The following is a 22,589-nucleotide window of genomic DNA, read 5'->3' on the forward strand; positions in this document are numbered from 1 at the left end:
GGGCTCCGGGCCGGGCTGGCCGGGGCGATGCGCGGCCGGGCGCGGGAGCCGCCCGCTGCCGCTGCTGCTGCCGCTGCCGGGGGTGTCGCAGGCGGCGGCGGCGAGCCCCGGGCGCCCATCACGTGCTCGGTGTGTTGCATTGTGCTGGCGGCGGAGGGAGGGCTGGCCGTGTCAGTGATCAATGTCATGACTTCTTCCGCGGGCTGGAGCCGCAGCAGAGCGCAGCTGAAGGAAGCTGATTGCTGCGGTGCGAGCTGGCTGGGAACAATACACACACACACACACACACAGACACACAGCCGCACGGACGGACACGGCACGCACACGGGGCACCGCCGGGCACACGCGTCCGCACACACACACACTCACACACAACACACTCACATATCCCAGCAAACACACACTCACATATCCCAGCACACACACACTCGCATCCCAGCACACACACACATACACACATCCCAGCAAACACACACTCACATATCCCAGCACACACACACACACATCCCAGCAAACACACAGACACACTCGCATCCCAGCGCACACGCACTCGCATCCCAGCGCACACACGCACGGACGGACGGACGGACGGACGGACACACACCCGCCCATAACAAGCACACACGCACTGGCAGCCCGCACCCTGGCTCCCGCTCCGCCGCTCCGCGCCCGGGGGGAAGATGAGCTCGGGGGACGTGGTTTGCACTGGCTGGCTCATCAAATCACCCCCCGAGAAGAAACTCAAGAGATACGTAAGTGCAGAGGCTTTGCTGATATTTTTTTCTCGCTAAAGGGATTTCGGCATGTGCTCGCTGACTCTTCCTTTGAAATCTCTCGCCCGTTTCGGCTTCGCCTTGGACCAAAACAAAAAGAATTCCAAGTCCATGCGCTTATGGAGTATTTTAGTTTCCACCGACATTCTTGTGCCCTCTGGAATTAACCTTTCCCGGCTCGTAAGATTACAGTACTTCAGCTGTTATGCAACATATTTTAGGTTAAAAACCACATTTCGGTTTCAGTTAACGTTGCCGTAACTAACAGAATTGTTGTAATAGAATTGCAGATGTCACTTTTCCAGGGACGGACAAGAACATCCTAAAAGGAAAGAGGGAAAAAAAAAACCCAAACCCAAACAGCCAAAATTCTAGTAATTTAAATTCTCAGGCTTGATTTTGTTAAGATGCTCTGTAATTTCTATGGCACTTGCTAAAGGCAACATATGCAATAGTTTTATTTACCAATGCCAGATGCAGTTGTTAGCAGAAAGCTTCAGAAAGCTTTTTGGTCTGTGATAAAGAGGTGCTGGAAGATGCTGTGCTGTAAAGTCCCTGATAGCTGAAAGGTGAAGGGGCTGGGGAGAAGAAGCGAGCCCTGCATGGAGATCTGCAACTGCACTATGGGCCCCTTGTTTCATTCTCTATCTGCTTGCCTGTTTGTCTGGAAAAAAAAAAAAAAAAAAAAAGGATGTGTGTTGCAAACATAGGAAACTGTCTCATTGCAGGGGTGCATGGAAAGCACTCCGTGTAGGAATAAATGACCCCTAAAAATTTGCTCGGGACAGCATTAACAATATAAGCCCCTCATGGGCCATTTTGCATACTCATTTGTGGTGGTTCTTCATCAGGCACGTTGTTATGTTCTGCTGTGACACTTTTGGAGTCGGTGATACCCGTTTGAGTCATGCCCTTCTAACCTGACTTCCCCCGGAGCTCTGCTCCGTACTCGAAGGATGCCCCTGGCCGTGGCTCCGGCGCTCCAGCCCTGGGCACAGCTTACATCATTTGTCGTATTCACTTCTGTTTATCAGCATTTTCCCTGGAGTGCTGATCTTAGCTTTTCCTGGTAATGTGAGGCATAACTGTCTTGTGGAAGAATATGGTGGATATCATTGGGTAGTGTGTTTTTTCCTTTGGCTAAAAACTAGCAGAAAGGATAATTTACTGATGTTGGAATTATTTTTAACTTATGCTTAGCCAGAGTTTCTTCCTGTAGACCACAGTATTGCACTGAAGTGGCTGAATATTTGCTTTGTTCAGTTAGCATTTTCCAATTCTAAAATAACCACTATGATGTGTCTCACGGGAGCTGCAAATAAATTATGGGCATCTCATTTTTGCTATATTTTGTAACGAGTGTACTAATAGCACTGTATGGCAGGCACAGTGTAAGAGCCACTGATTCACCCAGCTGGTATCATTAGTAACTCTGTCAGTGAAGCTATTTTTGATGACTCAATATTCATAAAAGGGCAAAGTAGAGAAAACAGAATGTGATAAAGCTGGGATTTGAAAGCGCCCATTATACAGTGAAGATAATAGTCACAACAGGGGCTCTGATCAGCTCACAAGGCTACTTGCAGTCTGCTCTGCTCAGATTTTGCACTACAAAACCAGGGGAATTTTGGTCTATATTATTCTCCAAACACCATTAGATTAGCCAGATCTCTGCAGATTAAGCTTTGTTTTCTGGTTAGGAGGATAAGGTAGTCCTTTGTCCATAATAAAGCAGAAAGAAATCTGGTGCAAGTACAGCAAAGCTGAAATGTCCTTTCTCACATGACTGGTTACACAGTGGATGCTGCAAACCAAATGGAAATTGTCTCTCACCTGCTGTAAACTACTTCTCCTCTATTTTTCGTAGAATTTCACCAGCATGGCAGCTCATGCATCTTGCACTGGGGCAGCAGATAGCTCGGGCTGAGCCACGGAGACTGCTTAAAAACAACGGAGCTTTAAAACAATGCCTGTTTAAACTGACTTCAGTAGGTGTCAAGTGTCAGCCGCTTACAGGAGAATGGTGTTGGCTCTGGTTCTGAACTGACAACATACATAAAGCCCCGAGCTCAGCACCACCCTTTGTGCTCTGCTGGAAAAGCCAAGGTCTGAGCGGGGCTTCCAGGGAGCTTCAAGCGCCAGCCTGGCCTCCTGCTCATGGCACCTCCACACGCTCCCAGCCTCGTTTGCTCTCACGGGGTTGTCTCCCAGTTTACATTTTCCTGAGTTCAGCATCCGGCCTTTGTAAGGTCTGACCTGAGGGTCCAGTGTTTTACACACAGAAACATTCTTAATCCTACATCTATTACATCTATCATTATGAAAATCCATTTAATTTCAATGGAATATGTGGTTAAAAGATCAGGAAAAGCAATGAATTCAGGTTGTGAGATTGGGAACTGCAAGAGTCCCACTGAAGCCACTGGGAATATTTGCAGTGTTTATAAAATTAAATTATTCTTTCCAAGACTGGAGCCTAAAAACCAAAGTATACCTTCATTTATATTTGTTCCCTGATGAAAGCAATTAGGTTTTCTACGCATAAACAAGTCAGCATTTGCCTCTGGGTAAGCAGAACATTATTTTCAAAACTTTGAAAGTGAAAAGCAGGTGTTAAAGAGTCTATATTTTTCCTGCAATGTCTTACAAAGCCGATGCTCTTAGTAACACTATTCTTAGAAGTGTTTTATCATTCCCTAACAAAGGCTGCTCTCCTGCATGTGCAGGAAACGAACATGAGATTAATTACCCTAGTGTAACTTTCTGTAAAAACAGAGAGCTTAATGCTAAACACAAAGAATTCGTTAGAAAGCACAGGGAGTTTTGCTACATCAGGCAAATACTCTAATAGTGAATTAATGGCATGGGCAATGCTTTTCTCTCAATCTGATACTTGGACCATGAAACCACCATGTCAGGCTGTCTATAGAGGCTGTTGTGCAAGGAGTCTCCCAGGAGAGTACTTGCTGTGTGATGCAGTCCTTTGTCCTCGGAGTGTGACCCGAAGGCTGTGCTGCTTTCATTTCCCCACTTGGTTCCAGGTTTTCTCACCCACCAGGTCTGCGTGGGCCTGAGAGGTGCCAGGGAACAGCCAGAGCTGGGGGAAGCTGGGTATGGGGCAGGAGACAGAGGAAGAAGCTGCTAACAAAAACTAAGAAGTGGTGGTGATGGAGGTGAAGTCCATCCTGCTCTAGACCAAAAATGTTAAATATCAGTCATAGTTTGACATTCAGTCCCACAGGAGGAAAAGCCACTGAAATTTTTTGCTGTTGATGTTAGTGGATCAGTGAATACCAGCCTCTGCAGGAAACTCGATGTAATGGGGGAATCTGCTTCAAATTTGATGGGTTTCACAGCTCCTTATATTGGTGCTGAGCACATCCATCCCAATTCTGTATTGTCGACATTGAATAGCTGGCTCCTTGACAGTTTTCATGTGGAAATTTATCTGATCACTGACTGTTTTATTTGTTGTTTATTTATTGGAGGAGGTGGAAGGAAGGAATGGTTTCATGGCCTTGGAAACAAAGGGCTTAACACAGCCAGTGCAAAAAGTCACAATGAAAGGAAAAACAACATAGAAGAAGGACCTAGAATGTCTAATGAAATAAGAGACCAGTGCTATTGAGAAGACACATTGCTCAGGTGCTGACAAGAAGAAGGAGATGGGAATTTTAACACACAGCTAATTGCAACCTCTCCTCAAATTGCTGTCCCATTGTTTGTCACACTGACAGTGTGGAACAGCAGCAGTAGCTCCTCTGAATGCCCTGCCAGTGTTTACCTGCTGTTAGTGTTGAGTGGTTTGCAGTAGTAAAGGGCCATATCCAGATGCTTGCTTGTTGTGAGTCACTGCAGCTCCATTTGAGTTAACGCTGTGCAGCTGTACCCCAGCTGATGAGCTATTTTTAATCCTCAGTACTATACACATTGATGAGGGAAGACCACTTGCTCAAAAAAGGGCAAGTTTCCCACTTTACTTGAGTGACTGATTTCTTCAAACATTGTTGAAAATCAAAATTCCTTGTCAGCATCTCTAGAACAAGGGTCCCAAATGGAGCTCACATTGGAAAATGTAGCCTTGCACTTCCTACCACGCTTCTTCTTGGAGTGTCTGGTCTGAGAAGACAAAGAGAGGTGTAAATTAATGTACCCTATGGCCAAAGCTGGTGGGGCAGAGTTCTTTGCTGCTGTGCCTGTGTGTGGGGCAGTAGTGCTGCCAGAAGGACAGAGCAGAGCCCAGCCCAGCACCTCTGACCGTTGGGGGATCTGCCAGGGCCCAACCGCAGCACGGCAGGGCTGGGGCTTTAGAAGATAAGAGAATCTAGGCAACTTCTCCATTTTTAGCTGAAGTTCTGGTATTTATCAGGAGAACAAACAGGAAGTTACTAAGAAGAAAAAGTAAAGTAGAATTATGGAAGAGTTTGTTCATGTAATAGGAACAGGAGTCACAGAGCACAGCGAAGGGCAGGTGGGATGGAGAGCATCTGCTCTCTGATCCAGCACTGGGCTGCTGTCACCAGAGGACACTGCCACCCTCCCCTGAAAGAAATCCCCAAGTGCTTTGTGAGGTCAAGTACTTCTGCTGCTTTGGGGTTTGGGGGAAGTTTCTGAAAAACATTCTCAAGAAGAAACCCAAATTTAATTTTTATCCTTAAGCCTTTTTATTTCCCAATGCTCCTTACAAAGCCTCACCTCTTGAGACCTGTCCCTTTTGAACAGAGAATTCTGACCTCCTTTCATACTTTCCTGAATAAATATCCCGAGCTCCCTGAGTTGCTTTAACCAATTTGCGCGGGTTTTGTAACTGTGGTTACCAGGCTGGGTGGAAGTAGGAGTCACGTGGCTGCAGAAAGTTGTCAGAGCCTTTCAGCTCATTCCAGTTGTAAATTTTTTTCTGTTGTTACTTCATTTTAAAATCCAGTGAATATTCTATCTATCTGGTTTGTCTATTAAAAAAGAGCTGAATTTTGAGAACATGAAGGCTTTCAAATAGAAGCTCCTGTGTGGCAGTCTACACGTTCCCTTCTCTGTGAAATCCTGTACAAATTGATCTCACTGGTAAAACAACAGCAGAATATTTATTTTAGGGAGGAGTTTCCATCACTGGAATTAAACATTCGTAATTATGTGCAAATCAGACCTTGTTTTGGAAGGTTAAATGTGGTGTTTATTTTACACCGTTTTCTTCCCTTTTAACGATGTTTTGATAGTTTAAGTGCAATGCTTAATGAGATAGGTTGACTTCTAAGAAAGAAGTAATTTCTAAAAAACACTGCTGTTTTTGGCAACCTGTGTATCAGAATAATTTCCCTTGAACTATTTATTTGGGTGGAGCCATAATAGTCCTGAAGCCCCAGTTTAATCTTTGACTACATGTTTTCAGTGCACAGGAATGTCCAGCTATTGGTTTCTATTCAAAACAGAAACCCACAAGTTATCAGGTCTTTGCATTCAAAAATGGTGCCTTAAAAAAACATGCTAGTTTGAAATAGAGAAGGAAATGTTAACTCCAGTGGTAATTAAATGAGTGATGCAGTCAAACATGGCTCAGAGGAAAATGCATTACAAGCCATACTTTGGTGAAGTCTTTGTTGTAGCATGTAATCTATGGAAATATGGGTAAACACATTACTTCTACCAATGATGCATTAAAATGCTATGAATATTTGTTATGAAAATTTGATAGGTTTTAAGGGAAAGGGACAAGTTTATTCCTGTAATGTTACTTGTTGGAAAAACAGTCATTTTATTTGCTTTTTTGTCCTTTTCATTTGATTTGGAAATGAATTAGCAATGTGATAAGGCAAGGAAAAAATGCTGGTCTTGAAATAAAATTTGCATGTCAAAACATTACATGCAGCCAGATAAAATACTTTTTCTTCTCCCTCATTTAATTGTTAAATAAAATGCAGTACTTTGACTTCTTTTTTCTGCTTTACAATAATATCCTTGACTTGCTTCAGTTTGTGTTGCATCAGAAAAATAAACAAACAAACACATAGCCATGCAAAACTCAATTCTAGAATCTGCTGCAGCTTGGTATTTGTTCAAAATAGACCAAAACTGATGCCTAGTCCTTGTGCCAGAAGAACACTCCCTTTCTGAGGCTAATTCATTCATAGCTTTGTAATTGTTAGAATGAGACAACTGTTCTTGGAGATTTTGTTATTCCCTTCCCTCCTGATGCCAAAAACCCCACCTGACCCCTGCAGTCAAAACTGCATTGTAGCTTTCCACAAAAGCCCTGAACAGCACATTTCAGCTATCCAGGATCCCTTTTCATAGAGCATTTTACAGAAGGGCAGTAAAATGTTGTTATTAGTATGAATTTGAAATTACTTAAATGAGAGCGTTAATTTAAACTGAACTTAGATTGTCATATGAAAGTTTTTGGCTCATTTTTGACAACACTTTTTTTAAAAGACAATGCTTTCTGTGTGGCCTGTTAGTGATAAATATTCATCCTGTGACTCCCAAGTCTTGAGACCGTGGGTTATGTATTCATATTTCTGTTGGACAGAATAATGGCCATGAGGGGACCCTTTCTAACTTTGCAACTGCTGTAATGTCAGCAGAGCACATAGTTTGTGAGCAGTCTGTTTTTACATACCAGATTGCAAACTGTTTGTAGAAGTTCAAGGATTTTACAGTTGTGGAACCATTTTTTTCAAGCTGACACAAACTGGTCGTGCCAAGGAGAAGCCAATAGTTCAGAACAAGCATGAGCTGTGTTTTGCTTGCAGAATTGACAAACAGAGCAGTAAAGCCATGAGCTTTACCAAAGTTCTTCCTGGGGTTGGGAGCGCTGGGGAAGCAGCTTTGGGTGCCTTCCCAAAGGCACCCAAAAGGAAAGTAAAGTAAAGTAAAGTAAAGTAAAGTAAAGTAAAGTAAAGTAAAGTAGCCAAGTAGCAAAGTAAAGCTGCACTTCAGGGGCTGTTGCTGTCCCACAGAAAAGCCCCCAGCCCTCGGAGGTGACTGAGCTGATCAGATCACCGAGGGAGGAGAGGAAACATCCCAAGAGATGCCAGCTGAGTTTACAGTAGCAGTGAGGAAACAGTTTCAGAAGTGATAATGCTCCCTCGCCAAGTGTTCACTGCTGTTCCAGCTACATCATCTGGATTGTTTACTAATATTTATAGTGGAAGCTTTGCAAGCTTAAGAAGTTTTATTTTTAATAAGTTCAACATTTTGAACCCATCCTAAGAAAATAATTGCATTCTCACTGAGGCTTTAGGTTTAAAAATAAGAAGTACTCAAGTAGCTCAGGGAATTGGGGTTTTTGAGATTTTCAAGTGCTTTGCTCCCACTGGAAAAAGGTTTTCAACATGTTTTCCCTGGATCCTCCCCTGACTCCAGGGCTGCTTTTATAGGTCTTCACTGGTTAACTTTCCTGGTAAAACAGTGAGATTTGGACTGTCAGCTGAAAATGGGACTGGTACTCCCATTACTCCTGTTACTGTTACACTTTATACTTTTTCAAATATTCCTTTTTGACAGATAACTGAGTGTCACACCAGCCTTGAGCTATGGATTATAAAATAATGCTGAACTGCTTCTGAAAAGTGATGGAAAACCACCAGCTAAACCCCATCATTATTTCAGAATCCTCCCCAAACTCCTGCTTTTATCTACTCTGAGCCCAATAAATAGTCAAGTTGGAACATCATTAAGACAAACAGAAAGGTTAGGGGACAATCAGATTGGCATAGGAAGAACAGGCTTTGTGGTGTGACACTGCTTTGGTTCCCCTGTGCATCCCTTTCCTTTGGGTTTGTAGACTGGAAGCTTAATAACTCTGGTATTTAAAGTAAAAAAAAATGCATTTATTGAAGTGTTACTAGACTGCAATGCTTTAACAGTTTTAATATGTTCATATGTTCTTTTTTTTGCTTTGCTTTTTCTTCAAATTCACAACTGAAAGTACTGTTGCTATGTTACTGTAATGGTGTGTAGGCTGCTAAATAAATAGAGGGAGTTTAGTCCACGCCAGAAATAGAAAGCCAGGTCAAAGGTGACATTTGGGACATGTTGGAAAAAAAAAAAAAAGAGAGAATATATAATTATTTATTTCCTTCCTATTATTCTCTTCAGTCTCATTAACCCTAGACTACTTAGAAGGAAATTACAACAGAATTTCTGAGCATGTCAGAGTATAAAAAACGACACCTTGGGAGTTGTAAGTCTTTTGGCTTTGTTCTTTGCAAGATCGAATTTGCACAGTAAAACAGTGGCACCTCACACCCCTGTGAATTGGGCAGGTACTTGGAGGTATCAAAGGAGCCAGGGACTGCTGAAAATTCACTCTGCAAAGGTGCACACAGAAGGGAAAACCTGTCAGAGGGAGCAAGCTTTGAGGGAAAAAAACCCCAGGAAATGTGAGTCCATTGTCCTTTCTGGGGTAGTCTGGCAGGTTCCCAAAGCCCAGATACACAAAATGTGCTCGGGCTCTTTGTGAGCAGCCCCAGGTGCCTGAACCTCTTTGTGAGCCTGGCTTGTGAACCTGCACAAGAGCAGGGGCATTTCATCCTGTTCTGCTTTCTCTGTGTGCCCCTGGGCACCAGGAGCTCTGTTCCAGCCCCAGGGCTGACTCAGTGAATGGGGCACTGCATTTCATCCTGCTCTGCTTTCTCTGTGTGCCCCTGGGCACCAGGAGCTCTGTTCCAGCTCCATGGGCTGACTCAGTGAATGGGGCACTGCATTTCATCCTGCTCTGCTTTCTCTGTGTGCCCCTGGGCACCAGGAGCTCTGTTCCAGCTCCATGGGCTGACTCAGTGAATGGGGCACTGCATTTCATCCTGCTCTGCTTTCTCTGTGTGCCCCTGGGCACCAGGAGCTCTGGTTCCAGCCCCAGGGCTGATTCAGTGAATGGGGCACTGCATTTCATCCTGCTCTGCTGCCCCTGTGTGTCCCTGGGCACCAGGAGCTCTGTTCCAGCCCCAGGGCTGACTCAGTGAATGGGGCACTGCATTTCATCCTGCTCTGCTTTCTCTGTGTGTCCCTGGGCACCAGGAGCTCTGTTCCAGCCCCAGGGCTGACTCAGTGAATGGGGCACTGCATTTCATCCTGCTCTGCTTTCTCTGTGTGTCCCTGGGCACCAGGAGCTCTGTTCCAGCCCCAGGGCTGACTCAGTGAATGGGGCACTGCAGAGCTCAGCCCTCCCTCCACAGGGGGCTGAAGCAGAGGCACCCTTAGCCCAGGAATTAGCCCAGCAGCCTCCCTAATTGCAGAGAGAGGCCTCTGGCTTTATTTGCAAGATGCTGAGGCAGGTGTGGAAGCTCAGGGCTGTGTTCCTTGAGCACCAAACCCTTGGCCCCGCTGCTCTGGGAGCATCAGGAGCTCTGAGCCCATGGCAGAGCAGCTGGAAGCTGCCAGAGCTTCCCCTGGCAGGGGGTGGGACATGGAACAGTGCTGAGCAATCAGTTAATTTAGCAGATTTGTAATTAATCTGGAAGATCTTCTCTTTAAATATATATGTTTACTTATAAACAAGTTATTCACCTGACACAATTGAGGCCTCTGATTTCTTTGTGTGTTAGGGAAGAAGTCCACAGCAACAACTTTAACCAGTTCAGTCCATGCAGTCCTGTTAGAGATTTTGTGGTGTTATTTTTGTAATTCCACAAATCTGTTACTTTTCTGCAAACAAACAAGTTCCCCCTATGGAAGAGACCTTTGGATTTGAAGCATTCAAGAAAATCCCACATTTAGCATAAAATTTATGGAAGAGGATTAAATTAGAGGTACAACAAGAGCCAAAGATGCAACAAGTCCTGATCCTAAATAGCACAAGGTTCAAAATTTTCTTTGTTAATGCTCCTTGAATGAAGGGATGGAACTTGAATGACTAGGAGCATTTCCTGATATGATGGATGTGAATGGCTGGTTTAATAGGATATTTTCCTATTTTCAGCCCCACACCAACCCCTAGTGCTTTAGACCTTGGGGTGTGTCTGACTTTCCCTGTCAGAAAACAACAAGAGTTTAGGATCCATCAGGGTTGTTTATTTACTTTCATCACAAGTTTGCTGCTGCAATTGGTTGTTTTCTACCACAACCAGTATTCAGCCTCACTCTGAGAGGGTGTTAGAAGCTTTCTTGTCCCCTGTGGAGTTCAAACCCTCATTTGGACTCTGTCAAATCCTTTACCCTTGCCAGAGACTGCATTTATCTCAAACCCTAAAGTGCAATTACTATGATTTATCTCTCTTTGGAGTGAATAAGATTTTACCAGGCATTTTCTCCACAGCAGTCTGCAGCTGGGAGAAGAGCAGCCTACAGCCTGTCCTTTCCAGGGCTGTGTTGCATATGCTCAGGAAACTGCCCAGTTTTAACCAGCAACAGCAGCACTGATAAGTGGAATGAAGGATGAATTATGCCCTCTGCAGTTCTGTTATGTTGTCCTCCTAAGGGATCTATTTGTTTTCATGATGTTTCCAGGTCCTTGAAATTATTTTCTAAAACTTGTAAGAAAAGTTGTCTTTCTGGTTGGTAGATGAAAGCAGTTACCCATTGGAGCAGTCCAGGTGGGCTGCAGGGGTGTTTGCCTGTGCTCTTTGTTGAACTGGATGAAATTGTGCCAAGGCAGAAGCTGGCAGACATGGGCAGCTTTCAGATAAGCTGTAGTTAGCTGGATGAAGATTAAGCATATTTGCATGGCTGCTCTCAGTCAGTACAAACTCCCCTCCCTGTGGCACTTACCTTGCCATGGGCTCAGAGATGTTCCAGTGGAAGCTGCCATTAGAGAACAGCAGCACAAGTCTGGGAGGTGAAGAGTCCAGGGGAGTTTGAGTGAAGCTGTAGCTGTGCAGTCCCTCCCAGGACACAGGGATGGAGAGGGGCAGTCCTGGAGGTGCTCCACAGTGACAGGTCTGAGGAATGGTGCAGTTCAGCAGCCTCAGCTCTGTGAGCACATCAGCAGTGCTGGCTCTAATTCTGATGTGCTCAGAACTCACTGTGCACCCACAGACAGGTTTCTGTTTGACTTGTTTCTGGGGCTCACTGGATTTCAAAATGGAGCTGGGATCTCTGTATGAGCAAATTGTACGAGGTTTTAGTTCAGAGATTGGGGTTTTTTAAAGAAAGCAGGTATTTTATGTGTCATCTATGCATATGAATAAAAGATAAGGAGCAGAGGAAAGCACTCAGATGTAAGACCTTATACCATTAATGGACATGAATCCTAAGGGCAGTTTGTTGTAGGGCAGCTGGTCACTTCTGCCTTCCAGCTCGAGTTGCTGCAGTCAGAGTCAGTTTGGAGTGGAAACATGGAGCAATATGGTTGTGCAGAATCACTCCAGGTTTAGTTCAAGGTGCACAATCTTCATGGCTCCTTGCTGGGATAACAAGAAAAGGCACATGAGCCTGCACAGAACAGCAGCAAGGAAATGTAGTGTTGTAGCACAACTGAGTCTGTACCATCTAGCACAGAACTTTTCCCTTCCAGAGTCAAGTGCACCCATAAAGAACAGAAAGGCCAAGTAAATACTGGCATTAATAACTGCTGGAATCAGGCAGGTGCAGAGTCAGACTGGAGGGTTGGATGTGAAGCTTTCATTTGCCTTTATGAGTTTGCATGAATCAGCTTGGAATACCTCTTTGTCCTCTCTGAAAAGGTTTCATGTGCAAAGTACTGAGACTCATCAGAAAAAAACCCTTGAAATAGAAATGGTACCTCATGTTCTTTAGCAAAACAGGAGCTTAGAGAGAAAACAGAAGCTAGAAAATGTAGTCTCAAATTCTAACCCATTATGACTATATTTATGGGGAACATTTAAGTGATTGGAACTGTTTTCCTACATATTCCTTACTAGTAACAACAGTACCTTGTGACTGGTGATGTCTCATCACCTTTAAACACTGAACTTGAATGTCAGGTTGAGCTCAAGGTTTTTCTCTTTAGCTTTTCTGTGAATTGGCTGAATGCAGATCAAGCACAGAGCCATGGTCCTCAGCAGCAAGGGAGTGGGAAGAGAAAAGCAGGTAGGAGGATTTTGCATCCCAGTGGAAACCCCCAGATCTGCCATTATTATCAGAGCTCCTGGTAGCTGCAGTGACACTGGGAGAGATGGTGTGGGGTATGGGAACTGCAGCATTTACCAGCTGGTGATGGGAAACAGGAGGCAGTGAATGGATATGAATATGTTCAAATGCACAGTTTCAGTTCATTTTGTGTAACATCTCACTCACACCATTTTCCACAAAAAGATATTTCAGCCAGATAGAGTTATGGTGAGAAATAAAAGCAGAGTTGCAGAGAAATTGGTAACTTCTTAAAAAGAGTGAACTCACTGAAAAATCTCACTTTCTATTTGAGAGATTAAATCTATGCATGGTGCAGCCATTTTTGCTTTGCCTGGCATAAGATTTGCATGACTTATGGCCAACAGTAGACCATGGCACCATCCCCAGCTGGGGACCTAGAAATACAGAATGCAGAAGCAGATGCTGACTGCTGAACTGATGGCCTTGGTGGATGAGGCAGCACACAGAGTGCAGGCAGGTGCCTGTAATGCTTCTCCCCAGGTGAGGGGATTGATCTGAGGGTGAGAGACAATGCAAAGGCTGCCAAACCCCTCCTGTCCTTGCAGCCAGTCCAGCTGATGAGCATGGATGATGTAATGGATCAGGCAGGAGAAGAAGGTTTGCAGTGAGGAGGGTGGAAGATTTGAAAGGCTGCACATAGGAAGGAGGAGCTGCAGTCCTAATTTGAGTGCAGGCAGCTCAGCAGATGGCCCAGCAGACGAGTTGCTATGCACCACAGCATGTGTGAGAACACAGAATCACAGAGTGGCTTGGGTTGGAAGGGACCTTAAAGATCATTCCAGCCCCCTGCCAGGATGCCACCCACTAGATCAGCTTGCTCAGGGCTCCATCCATCCTGGCCTTGAGCACTTCCAGAGAAGAGGCAGCCACAGCTCTCTGAGCTCTGTTCCAGTGCCTCACACCCTCTGAGTGAAGCACTTCTTCCTAACATCTGATGACAACAGGAGAGTGGTGGTGATGCAGCAGCAGGCACAGAGCCCTGCCCTGTGTCTGTACAGGTGCCCTCAGATGCCACATTCCCACCCCAGCTGTGCCCTGCATCCCCACCAGGGTGCTTTCCTGGCTTGCACGCTGTGTTTCATTCTGCTGTTCTGCATTACAGCCATTTCCTCCACCGGGCTTTGTCTTCCCTCTCCAAAGGGAGCAGAGCCCACCTCCAGCAGTGGAAGTCCTTGCCAGTCCCGGTGACACCAGAGTGACATTACTGACTGCTCCTGCCTGAGGCAGCAGCTCTCTGGCTGAGCTGGCACCTCTGGGGGAGGAAAACCTCCTGCTTTGGGCCACAGAACAGCCTTGTTGGCATGTTTTGGGGTTATTTCCTACAATTCCTGTTCTTCCAGCAGTGAAGTCTAGTGACCAGAGATATTTAGATATTTCATGTGCTTCCAATGTGGCTTGCGCCTTCCCTAACAACTTCAACTCTTGGGGAGTTTTAGGAAAAAAACTACAGAAAATCTTGAAAAATCTCTGCATCTCTTTGTTTAAGAACTGGACAATTTGCAGATTTGCAACTGACTTTCTCCAGAGGATCTGTTTTGCTGCTTGCTGTTTGTGAGTCCTTAGGGCTCCGTTTGCAAATCACCCAAGCACTTATGGCTAGATCCAGGAAAAAGCATCTTTACCCTTAATAGCTTAGAATGGCCATTGACACCTCACAGTCACATTGTGATGCCACTCAGCACACCAGTGTTAGAAGCTTCTTTTTTTCCAGGCTGTTAATTCAGAGCAATATATTCCTGTGGGAAATTCCAGTAATCCATGTTTAGTGATTCAGCAAAAATCTGCTTCAGTAACCAGTTTATGTGTAACATTGATGAAATGATTGCCACTGGCTTGTTCCAAGAACCTCCATTTCCAATGAAATCTGCAGGAAACCCACATAGATGTATGGGGATGAGTGAATTCAATCACTATAATTAGGCTGATAAACATCTCGGATATTCTTGGGGTGAGCGACATCTTTTTCCTTTAACTATTTCTGGAGCAATATAAACTAAACTGGGAACAATGTTCTTTTTATCAATATCAGAGTGTTCCCATGGCTTACTCATGCCAGCAGATTCATGGCAGCTCAGCTATGCCAGTAAAAATGCAGACACCCCTTTGATTCCAGCAGCAGCAACACAAGCAGGGGTAATCCCTGCTTTCCCACACTCTGCCCTGTCAGATTCCTTTTGCTATCTCCAAGTCTTAAGAGCATAGTTCAGATTTTGTGTCTCCTTTGCCCTTGATGTATTTACTCAAATTGCAAATAAAATTAATCCCTCCTATTTTTACTATGGTCCCCTGGAGTCTGCACTAAAACATCTCAATTTACTGAGCTCATCCAAGGGTTCTGTTGCCCCATCATTGGGACAGTAATTTTGTGAGTCCCCAGTGAAAATTCTTTGGACCAGATCATGGACTAGGTAGCATGGTTGAGGATATTTCACTACTGGACCTGTAGAAAGTGTTTAGCAAGGAGAATGTTCTGATTTTCCATAATTAAATTCAGTATATATAGAAGCCAACCAACAACAAAAAACCCAGGTCTCCATTCACTGCTTGTACAATCAAACTCTCTGAAGAATCTCTCAGGATAAGGACTCTGAGATAAAGTGGAAAGTTTTAAACTAGTAAAGGGAAAAATGAAACGTCATGATCATCTGTCTTATTGTAAAGAAGCAGAAGGATGTTTATGCTGGCTCTTTTTTTTTTTTTCCAACAAAAATTATTTTTGGGGACATTGTACATGCTTACAATAAAACAGTTAAATAAGAAAAAGTAAAATCCACTATGAGTTTTGCATAACTTTTTTGTTTATAACATGCTTGTGCAATAGAGTAATCAGAATGCAATAATCAAACTGTGTTTCTTCCATGCTTGAACATCAGTGGCTGTCTGGAAAACTGTGTGTTCCTCATATTCCCTCAGATCCAGCCCAGAGCTGCCTCCCTTGTCCAGGGGCTGTGTTCAAATAGGAATGGTGGAAGCAGGCCTGGCCTGTTTCTGCTAAGGACCTTGGAGCAGCCTCCAGAGCAGCAAAGGGAAATGCCAAAGTGCTGGAAAACATCTCAGCCTTTTGTGGAAGGATCTTGTAGGAAGCACAAACTGCTGGTGGCAAGGGCTCTGCCAGTGCAATACCCTTTCTGCCTGCAGCAACTTACCTGAAAAACTCTGTCTCAAGCCACCAATTATCACTGTGCTGGTGCAGAGCTTGCCTCTTCTGTTCCCAGTGTGAGTCTGGGCCTCTGGAACAGGCTACAGGGCTCTCTGTTAGTCAGCAAATACCAGAGCCCCAGGGCAGGGACTCCACACCAGGGGACAGGGAAACAGGGACACATCCAATGGCTGTTGGTAATCCAGGTGTTAAAAATAAACACTGACTTGACAAACTTCTAACCAACACCTGCTATGTCAGAAGGGAACTCTGACATGATGATAATAACACTCAGCTTCTAAGGTCAGGGTATAACTGTGGAAAAGGTTGGGGAAAGAGGAGCTCAGGTAGTTACCCAAATACAGGAGGCCTTGGCAGCTTTGGTCCCTGTTCTTTTGAAACCCGTGTCTCACAATGTTTTACATTTGACTCGCTATTATTGCTGTGTTTGATCAGCTTTTTGCTGAAAATACCATTAATTACTAGTTTAGTTCAGTGGAATGAGTGCAACAGTGTGTGTGTAGTGCATTTAGTGATTTCAGTCCTGAGCCTGTAATTGCTCTTTCCTGTATATAATGCTGTTGGGAAAAATGCTCAGTTTCACAGTGTCAAGCCCTTAATGAATCAAGGACCAAGCCAGAAGCAGAGAACTCTGGAGGAGATTGTTAGGCATGGGATGTCTCTGGCAGTAAATCTCTGTGGAAACAGTGCCCAGCATCAGCTGGGGGACTTCCCTTCCAGTTAGAGCCTCGCATGGCAGTAAATGCAGAGCTGGTGCTTTTTGCCTGTGCAGAGGCAAGGCAGAGCCACCAATCCATGCTGAGGCACCATCCATGCTCAGCTGTGTCTGGCACAGAGCTCTGGAGCTGTCAGGATGGAGGCAGCAGCTTTGTGGTGTGCAAATAAAAACAACCCCAAAAGAGTCTGGCTCTCACTGCAGCCCAGGACTGGAGTGTCTCTTCAGAGGCCCTTGGCTCTCCTGCTTGTGTCTCTCTACAGCCACCTCCACCTCTCCCACATTCCTGCTTTGTTAATCCTCAGCATCCCTGCAGATGCTTCCCTGGCCCCCTTGGGTGGCTGAGGCCCATGCTAGCCCACATAAAAGTGAAGGAGCCACAGGTTTAGAAGATGGCAAACCAATAAAAAGATCTCTCCTTGCTGCTTCTGTCCCCTGAATGGCAGCTTCTTTAATCAGGGGCTGTTAAGGGGCTCTTGGAACACGTTTGCATTCCTGTGAGCAGAGCTGTGGTCCTGGAGCTCTGGAGGGACTGAGCTGTCTCTCTCAGAGGGTTTTTGTGACACACAGAGCACGTGACATCAGTCACATAATGCTGTGAGAAAAGTGTTTCTACCTCAGAGCTGAAGCAATGTGTGAAATTAATCATAGGTGTATGCCATGGGTTCTGATTTAAATGTGGATTAGAAAGCATGCAAGCAACAGGCTGTCTCTAGAGACATGGGTTCTTTGCAGCAAAAGAATGAAAGTGAAAATATCCTGAAAAACACTAAAGAGTGCTATGGCCTGCAAAAATACCAATTTTTCAAACTGGACACAAGAAGTGGTGCAAGGAACAGGCATGGGATGATTTCAGTGCTTCCTTCATCTTCAGCTTTAGTTGTATATTATGGGCCTGATTTTGCATAGGATTTTGTACCCAAGAAAAGCTTTCATTTTCCTTTTAATTGTCAAATAGGAAAAAATACAAAATCAGACATGGAGAAGGAGCCTTGGATTAAACAAACACAAAGTCCTAATCCAGCTGGATTCAAGGCAATTGGATTATTCTGCCTAATTTTTGTAAAAATTGAAATAAACCATTGTGGAGAGGAGACTGAGGTTCAATATTAGTATTCAAAGAGATAGACAGGGATGTCCTATGGCATATTTAATATATTGATTTTGGATTTATTGGAAGATGACTACTCAAATACCCCAAATTCCTAGATAGGCTTAAAATTCCATTTTCTTTATTTTTTCCAATAAATCATTGTTTAAATTATGTATATTATAATCTCATGACGATAGCAATGCAATAATATTAGTGAGCACCATAATTCTCAACTTAAGTTATAAGGAACTGACAGAATAAAATATGGACATCTGTGATGGGTTTAAAAATTAATTCAAACAGTCAGTAAGACTAGAAGCTCTTTAAGTGCCAGTTATCGTTGCAGAAGTATTCTTTTTATCTATGGGTCATCATTTCCAAGAAACAAGTGAAAAATGTAAACACTTCCAAGCATTTGTCCCTTTAGGCACAGGGTGTATTAAAAAACAACAACAAAAAATACTTCAGGGACTGACAAGAAATGCTGGCCAGGGCATTTTGAAACCAATAACAACTAACCTGGTGAACAAGCAAGAAGAAAAACTTGCAAATTTTTTTATTTCCTGATTCATGGAAGTTCTCCATTCAGCTGAGTTTTAAAATTAAGTTCCCTTTAATGTTAAGGAAGCTGATTGGAAACCCTCTTCTGTACCAGAATTCAAAGCAGGAGATGGTTGTGGTAATTACTGGCAAGCAAATAGTAAATAGTCTCAGAGGTGAGAAACCACAGAGCTGGAAATTGTGCCTCTGCTAAGCTGGGTCAGATTCTGTGCTTAATTACACCACATGAATAAATCATTGGAAGACAGTTCAAACTTTTTTCAGAAGAGAAAAGGATAATGTGAGTTCTTACTTTTGCAAAGCAGGGTGAAGGGTGCAAAAGAGCATCATGAGTCTGCTGCATTATTGGTTTAGAGGGGCCCTTTTGAGTAATACAGGCACAAACATCCCATTGCTCCCAGGCTAGACTGTATAAGTCATTTAAGCATCTAAATCCATTTTGTTTCCTATGTGGGTTCTTTGATGGTGGCTTGATTCACAGTAAAAAGGTAGTAGGAGTATCAAAGATAGTCTGAGTATCCATGCTGAGAGGGTGAAAGAAAATCAGCATCACACAGTCTTTCACTGATATGAACATTAAATAATGGCACTGGCACTGTTTCATCTGAAACAAGAAGCACATTGGAATTCCAGAAAAGTTAGCAGGGTTGATTTTTCTTGAAAAGCTCCTGGAACCCAGCTGAGCAAACACTGTAAGTTTGGAGCTGCCTGGCAAAAGTAATGCTTTGTGTTTCTCCTCAAGTCTTCATCTGTCCAACTTCTCCTCTGATTGCACACAGAAATAGCTATGGCAGCACCACAGGGAGGGCCAAAGTCAGAGCAAAATTCTTTGGGTTGTACTTAGCACAGACCATACCCATCAGAAACCACCAATTTCAGACAGTGTTGAGTGTGAAATCAGAAAGTGGCCACTGTCTGAAATTTTTCTGTCTGTTGCAATCCTTGAAATTTCCCCAAGAAAATACGGTTTGCTGGGCAAGGAGTAATGTCATCAAAATCTTCCTTGCCTTCTTTGGAAGCTTTTTCAGTATTCCTCTACATCTTACAGTCAACCCATCAGCTCTCTGGGGTTAGATTGCTTTTCAGCAAATTTCCCTGGTTTGAGACATCTCATTGTATTGCTTATCTGTACCATGCACAGGACGCATGGCTTTGTGTGTGTGTCTGATTATTCTTGTAACCTGCTGAAGTCAGAAAATAAATTTTTCTCCTTGTTTCCCTAAGGCCAGGATGCCCTTCTTAATTTTCCTGTGTGATACTGTTTTCTCTCTCTATGGTCTCCCCTCTAAATCAGAATCTTCACAAATGGCAGAGGCATTTTCCTGGGCATGTCCCTGGACAACAGCTCCCTGGGATTCTGCAATGGCTTTCAACACAAACATCAAGACAGCATCACTATCTGATTCTTTCTGGGCATTTTAAAGTAATAAAAAAATGTATTTTCTGCTGAGAAAAGGCATTTCTATCTGCAGAAGGACTAGATCAATCATAGAACCACCAGTTCTGGGCCAGTGCCCTCTGAATGGGCACATCTGTGCTACAGCCACTCAATTCTCTGGCTGAAAAACCTCTGTAAAGATGGGGTTTGGAATCCACTCACTGCTGGCTGGTTTAGCATCTCTGTTAGTGGAACACAGATTTTTGTCCTCACTGGGTGGTATTTTACCTCCCAGAGGGCTTAATGTAAATCTAGCAATTAGCCTTAGCTGTTAGTCACCACATCAGCAGCAGGCAGCCTGGTGCAGCACACACCGTGCATGGCTCCTGTTGCACTGGACCCTCACAAGGAACATTTACAGTCTGGAAAACGTGGTAAGAAAGAGTCATAAGTGAAGGAGAAGAGTAGGAGTAATTCCGCATTCAGTTCTAAATTTGTGTCAAGTGTGGGATGAGGTTTAAAATAAGAAAAGGTAATAGTTGGGGTTCTGTTGTTTCTTTCCACCTCTTAGTAAAGTCATTTTTGATCCTACTCTTTGCTTCTTTAAGAACGTAAAATCAAGTGATGGATCTTAGCTGAAGTGTTTCATGAGTTAAAATTAAACTGAAAGTTAGCAGGAGGTGTTACTTGCTCTTGAATTTATTTCTAAGGGTTTTTTTTTCTCATGTCTGACCAGAAAAAGGTAACATGCAAATGTCTCTTAGTGGTTTAAACAAATAAGCATGAGGTCTAAAAAAAGGAAAGCAGTTACAGCTTTCTCTGTACAACCACTGCTTTCAGAAGTCTCTTTTATATCTGCTGCCTGCGAGTATGACTCCATTTTTACTCAACAATATTGTGCATTGTTGGGGCAGGAGGGATCAGGGGAAGGGATTTTACTAGCTTGGTTTTCTCCTTGAAGGGAACTCCTGCAGAATTCCTGCCTGGAAACCAAGAATGACACTGGGAATGGCACAAGGGTAAACCTTGTCTTTCCCTATAGAATTCAGAAGATTTGTTATTCAAAATGTCAGTTAATCCCCAGTAGAAAGCTGTAAAGGCTGCACAGTGCCCATCCCTGAATGCTCCTGACAGCACCCATGATTTCCTTTCTGTGCTGTTCCTGCATTGTTGCTGTGAACAGCACCCAGGCAACAAGGGCAACACCTTAAAAAAAAAACAAAACCTCTTTTCTCATTCAGAACCACCCTTTTGGGGTATCATGTGCAAGCATTATCTCAGCCTACGCAGAATTTCTCTCCTCTGTGTAACTCTGGCTTCACGTTTGTAGACAGTATTTTGTACTTGTGTATTTTAATGAAATCCAGAAGAAGAAGCAAAAATTCATTATATTTTCCCTTTTTCTCTTTAGTGTATTCGGGGTTGGGTTGGTTTTTTTTCAAACCTTGAGATGTTGGATTTAATTTAATTTAGATCTTGTTCAGTTAAGGTGAGGCACACAGCTTTAGAGAACTGGGAGCTGTCTGCAAGTTAGCTTGGCTGTTCCTGTTACACATTTTATTGCATCTTGTTCTGCTGGAAGGTGTGATGCTTCCAGACTGGTGGTTTCTTTCTCATGGTTTACTAGTGAATCATAAAGGTCTTGCTCCATTCTATTCTGATCTTTTTTATTTACTGATAATACACACCTCATGGCCCTCTAGTTTAGCAAAATTGATTTTATAAAAAATAAATAAGAAGCACAGCTGAAGGATCAATGACCATTGTCTATCTTTAAAATATGTATTATCTGCTATCATACATTTGTTTATTATTTGTGATTAATCTGGTTTCTCACATTACACTTCAGCTTTTGGATTATGTACTTGAAAAATGTTTGGCTACTGAGCCATCTGTCTTTACAATACCCTAAATAATCAAATTATCCTAAATAATCAAATTAGATAGTAAATTTTGACTTGTTTTAGAGAGGGAGAGGAGCAGAAGAACCCATTGTGGTGAAGCAGGCAACACAGTGCAGCCTTGCATCAGCAAATTTTGGTTAAAAATAAAATGTGACATTTTTGAGATGCAAGGTACTTAATTTAACTACATAATGGCTTCTTCTAGAAGGCCCTACCCCTTCCAACATGAAGCTGCAAATTACTGACACAGCTGAGAGGGAGCTGACCACTGTTGCAGGAGCCCGAAGAACTGAAAGTGTAAAGGAGGTCTGGAGCTTGAGCAGTCTTTTGACTTCAGAGCTCTCTGAAACAGACAGATCATGAATACCCAGGAAAAGAAAGATCCTGCATTCAGTCCATCAGCCTCCAGTGCATTTACAAAGTGTGTCTGATGAACTTCTGTGCAGCACCCACCTCTCTACATCTCCCGTGGAGGGGGTGAGCAGTCACAGCATCTCTGCTGAGCTGCTCTGGCTGAGCACCTCTGGGGTGCCTAGGAAATGAACTGCCCTGCTGTCCAGCTTAAATTCCTTTTCATAACTATAGGTAAAAAATAAGTGTGTGATTCAGAGTTTGGCTTCAGCTGACCCATGGGTCGAACTGCTGTTGTTTGTTTTTGTAATTGCTATAGTTACCCTGGAAGCACTCTGGGCATTCAGGTATTTTAACTGCCAAAAGCCAGAAATAACTAGTTGGAATAAAAGTGTTAATAGTCTGATGGCTGTGTGTGAGTCACAGCCACAGTGGCCTTTAGACAAAAGAGAGATTGCTCTGAGTGCAGCAGCAGAGAAAGCCCTTCCTCTCTGCAGCCTTACACACTCTCTGCAGGTCAAATTCAAACGTCCTTACTCAGAGCACAAACAGCTCTTCCATTTCCACAGTTTGAGCTCCCATAGGCCAAGATCCCTTATCACAGAATCA

At 43.7% G+C, this 22,589-nt stretch overlaps 1 protein-coding gene across 3 annotated transcripts in view; it reads left to right on the forward strand.

Moving 5' to 3' along the window:
- Positions 1 to 538: 538 nt before the first annotated feature.
- GAB3 (GRB2 associated binding protein 3) overlaps positions 539 to 22,589 on the forward strand; it is a 65,948-nt gene continuing 43,897 nt past the window's right edge. For all 3 annotated transcript variants that reach the window (XR_011681573.1, XM_071442437.1, XM_071442438.1), the window contains exon 1: positions 539 to 752. Coding sequence is in view for 2 of the 3 variants with exons in the window: in XM_071442437.1 (XP_071298538.1) it covers positions 681 to 752 (72 nt within the window). In the remaining variant the exon portion in view is untranslated. The remainder of the gene's footprint in view (positions 753 to 22,589) is intronic.

The sequence above is a fragment of the Agelaius tricolor genome, unplaced genomic scaffold (assembly GCF_023055355.1).
Source record: "Agelaius tricolor isolate 1412-34295 unplaced genomic scaffold, bAgeTri1.0.p SCAF_17, whole genome shotgun sequence".
NCBI classification, from domain to species: Eukaryota; Metazoa; Chordata; class Aves; order Passeriformes; family Icteridae; genus Agelaius; species Agelaius tricolor.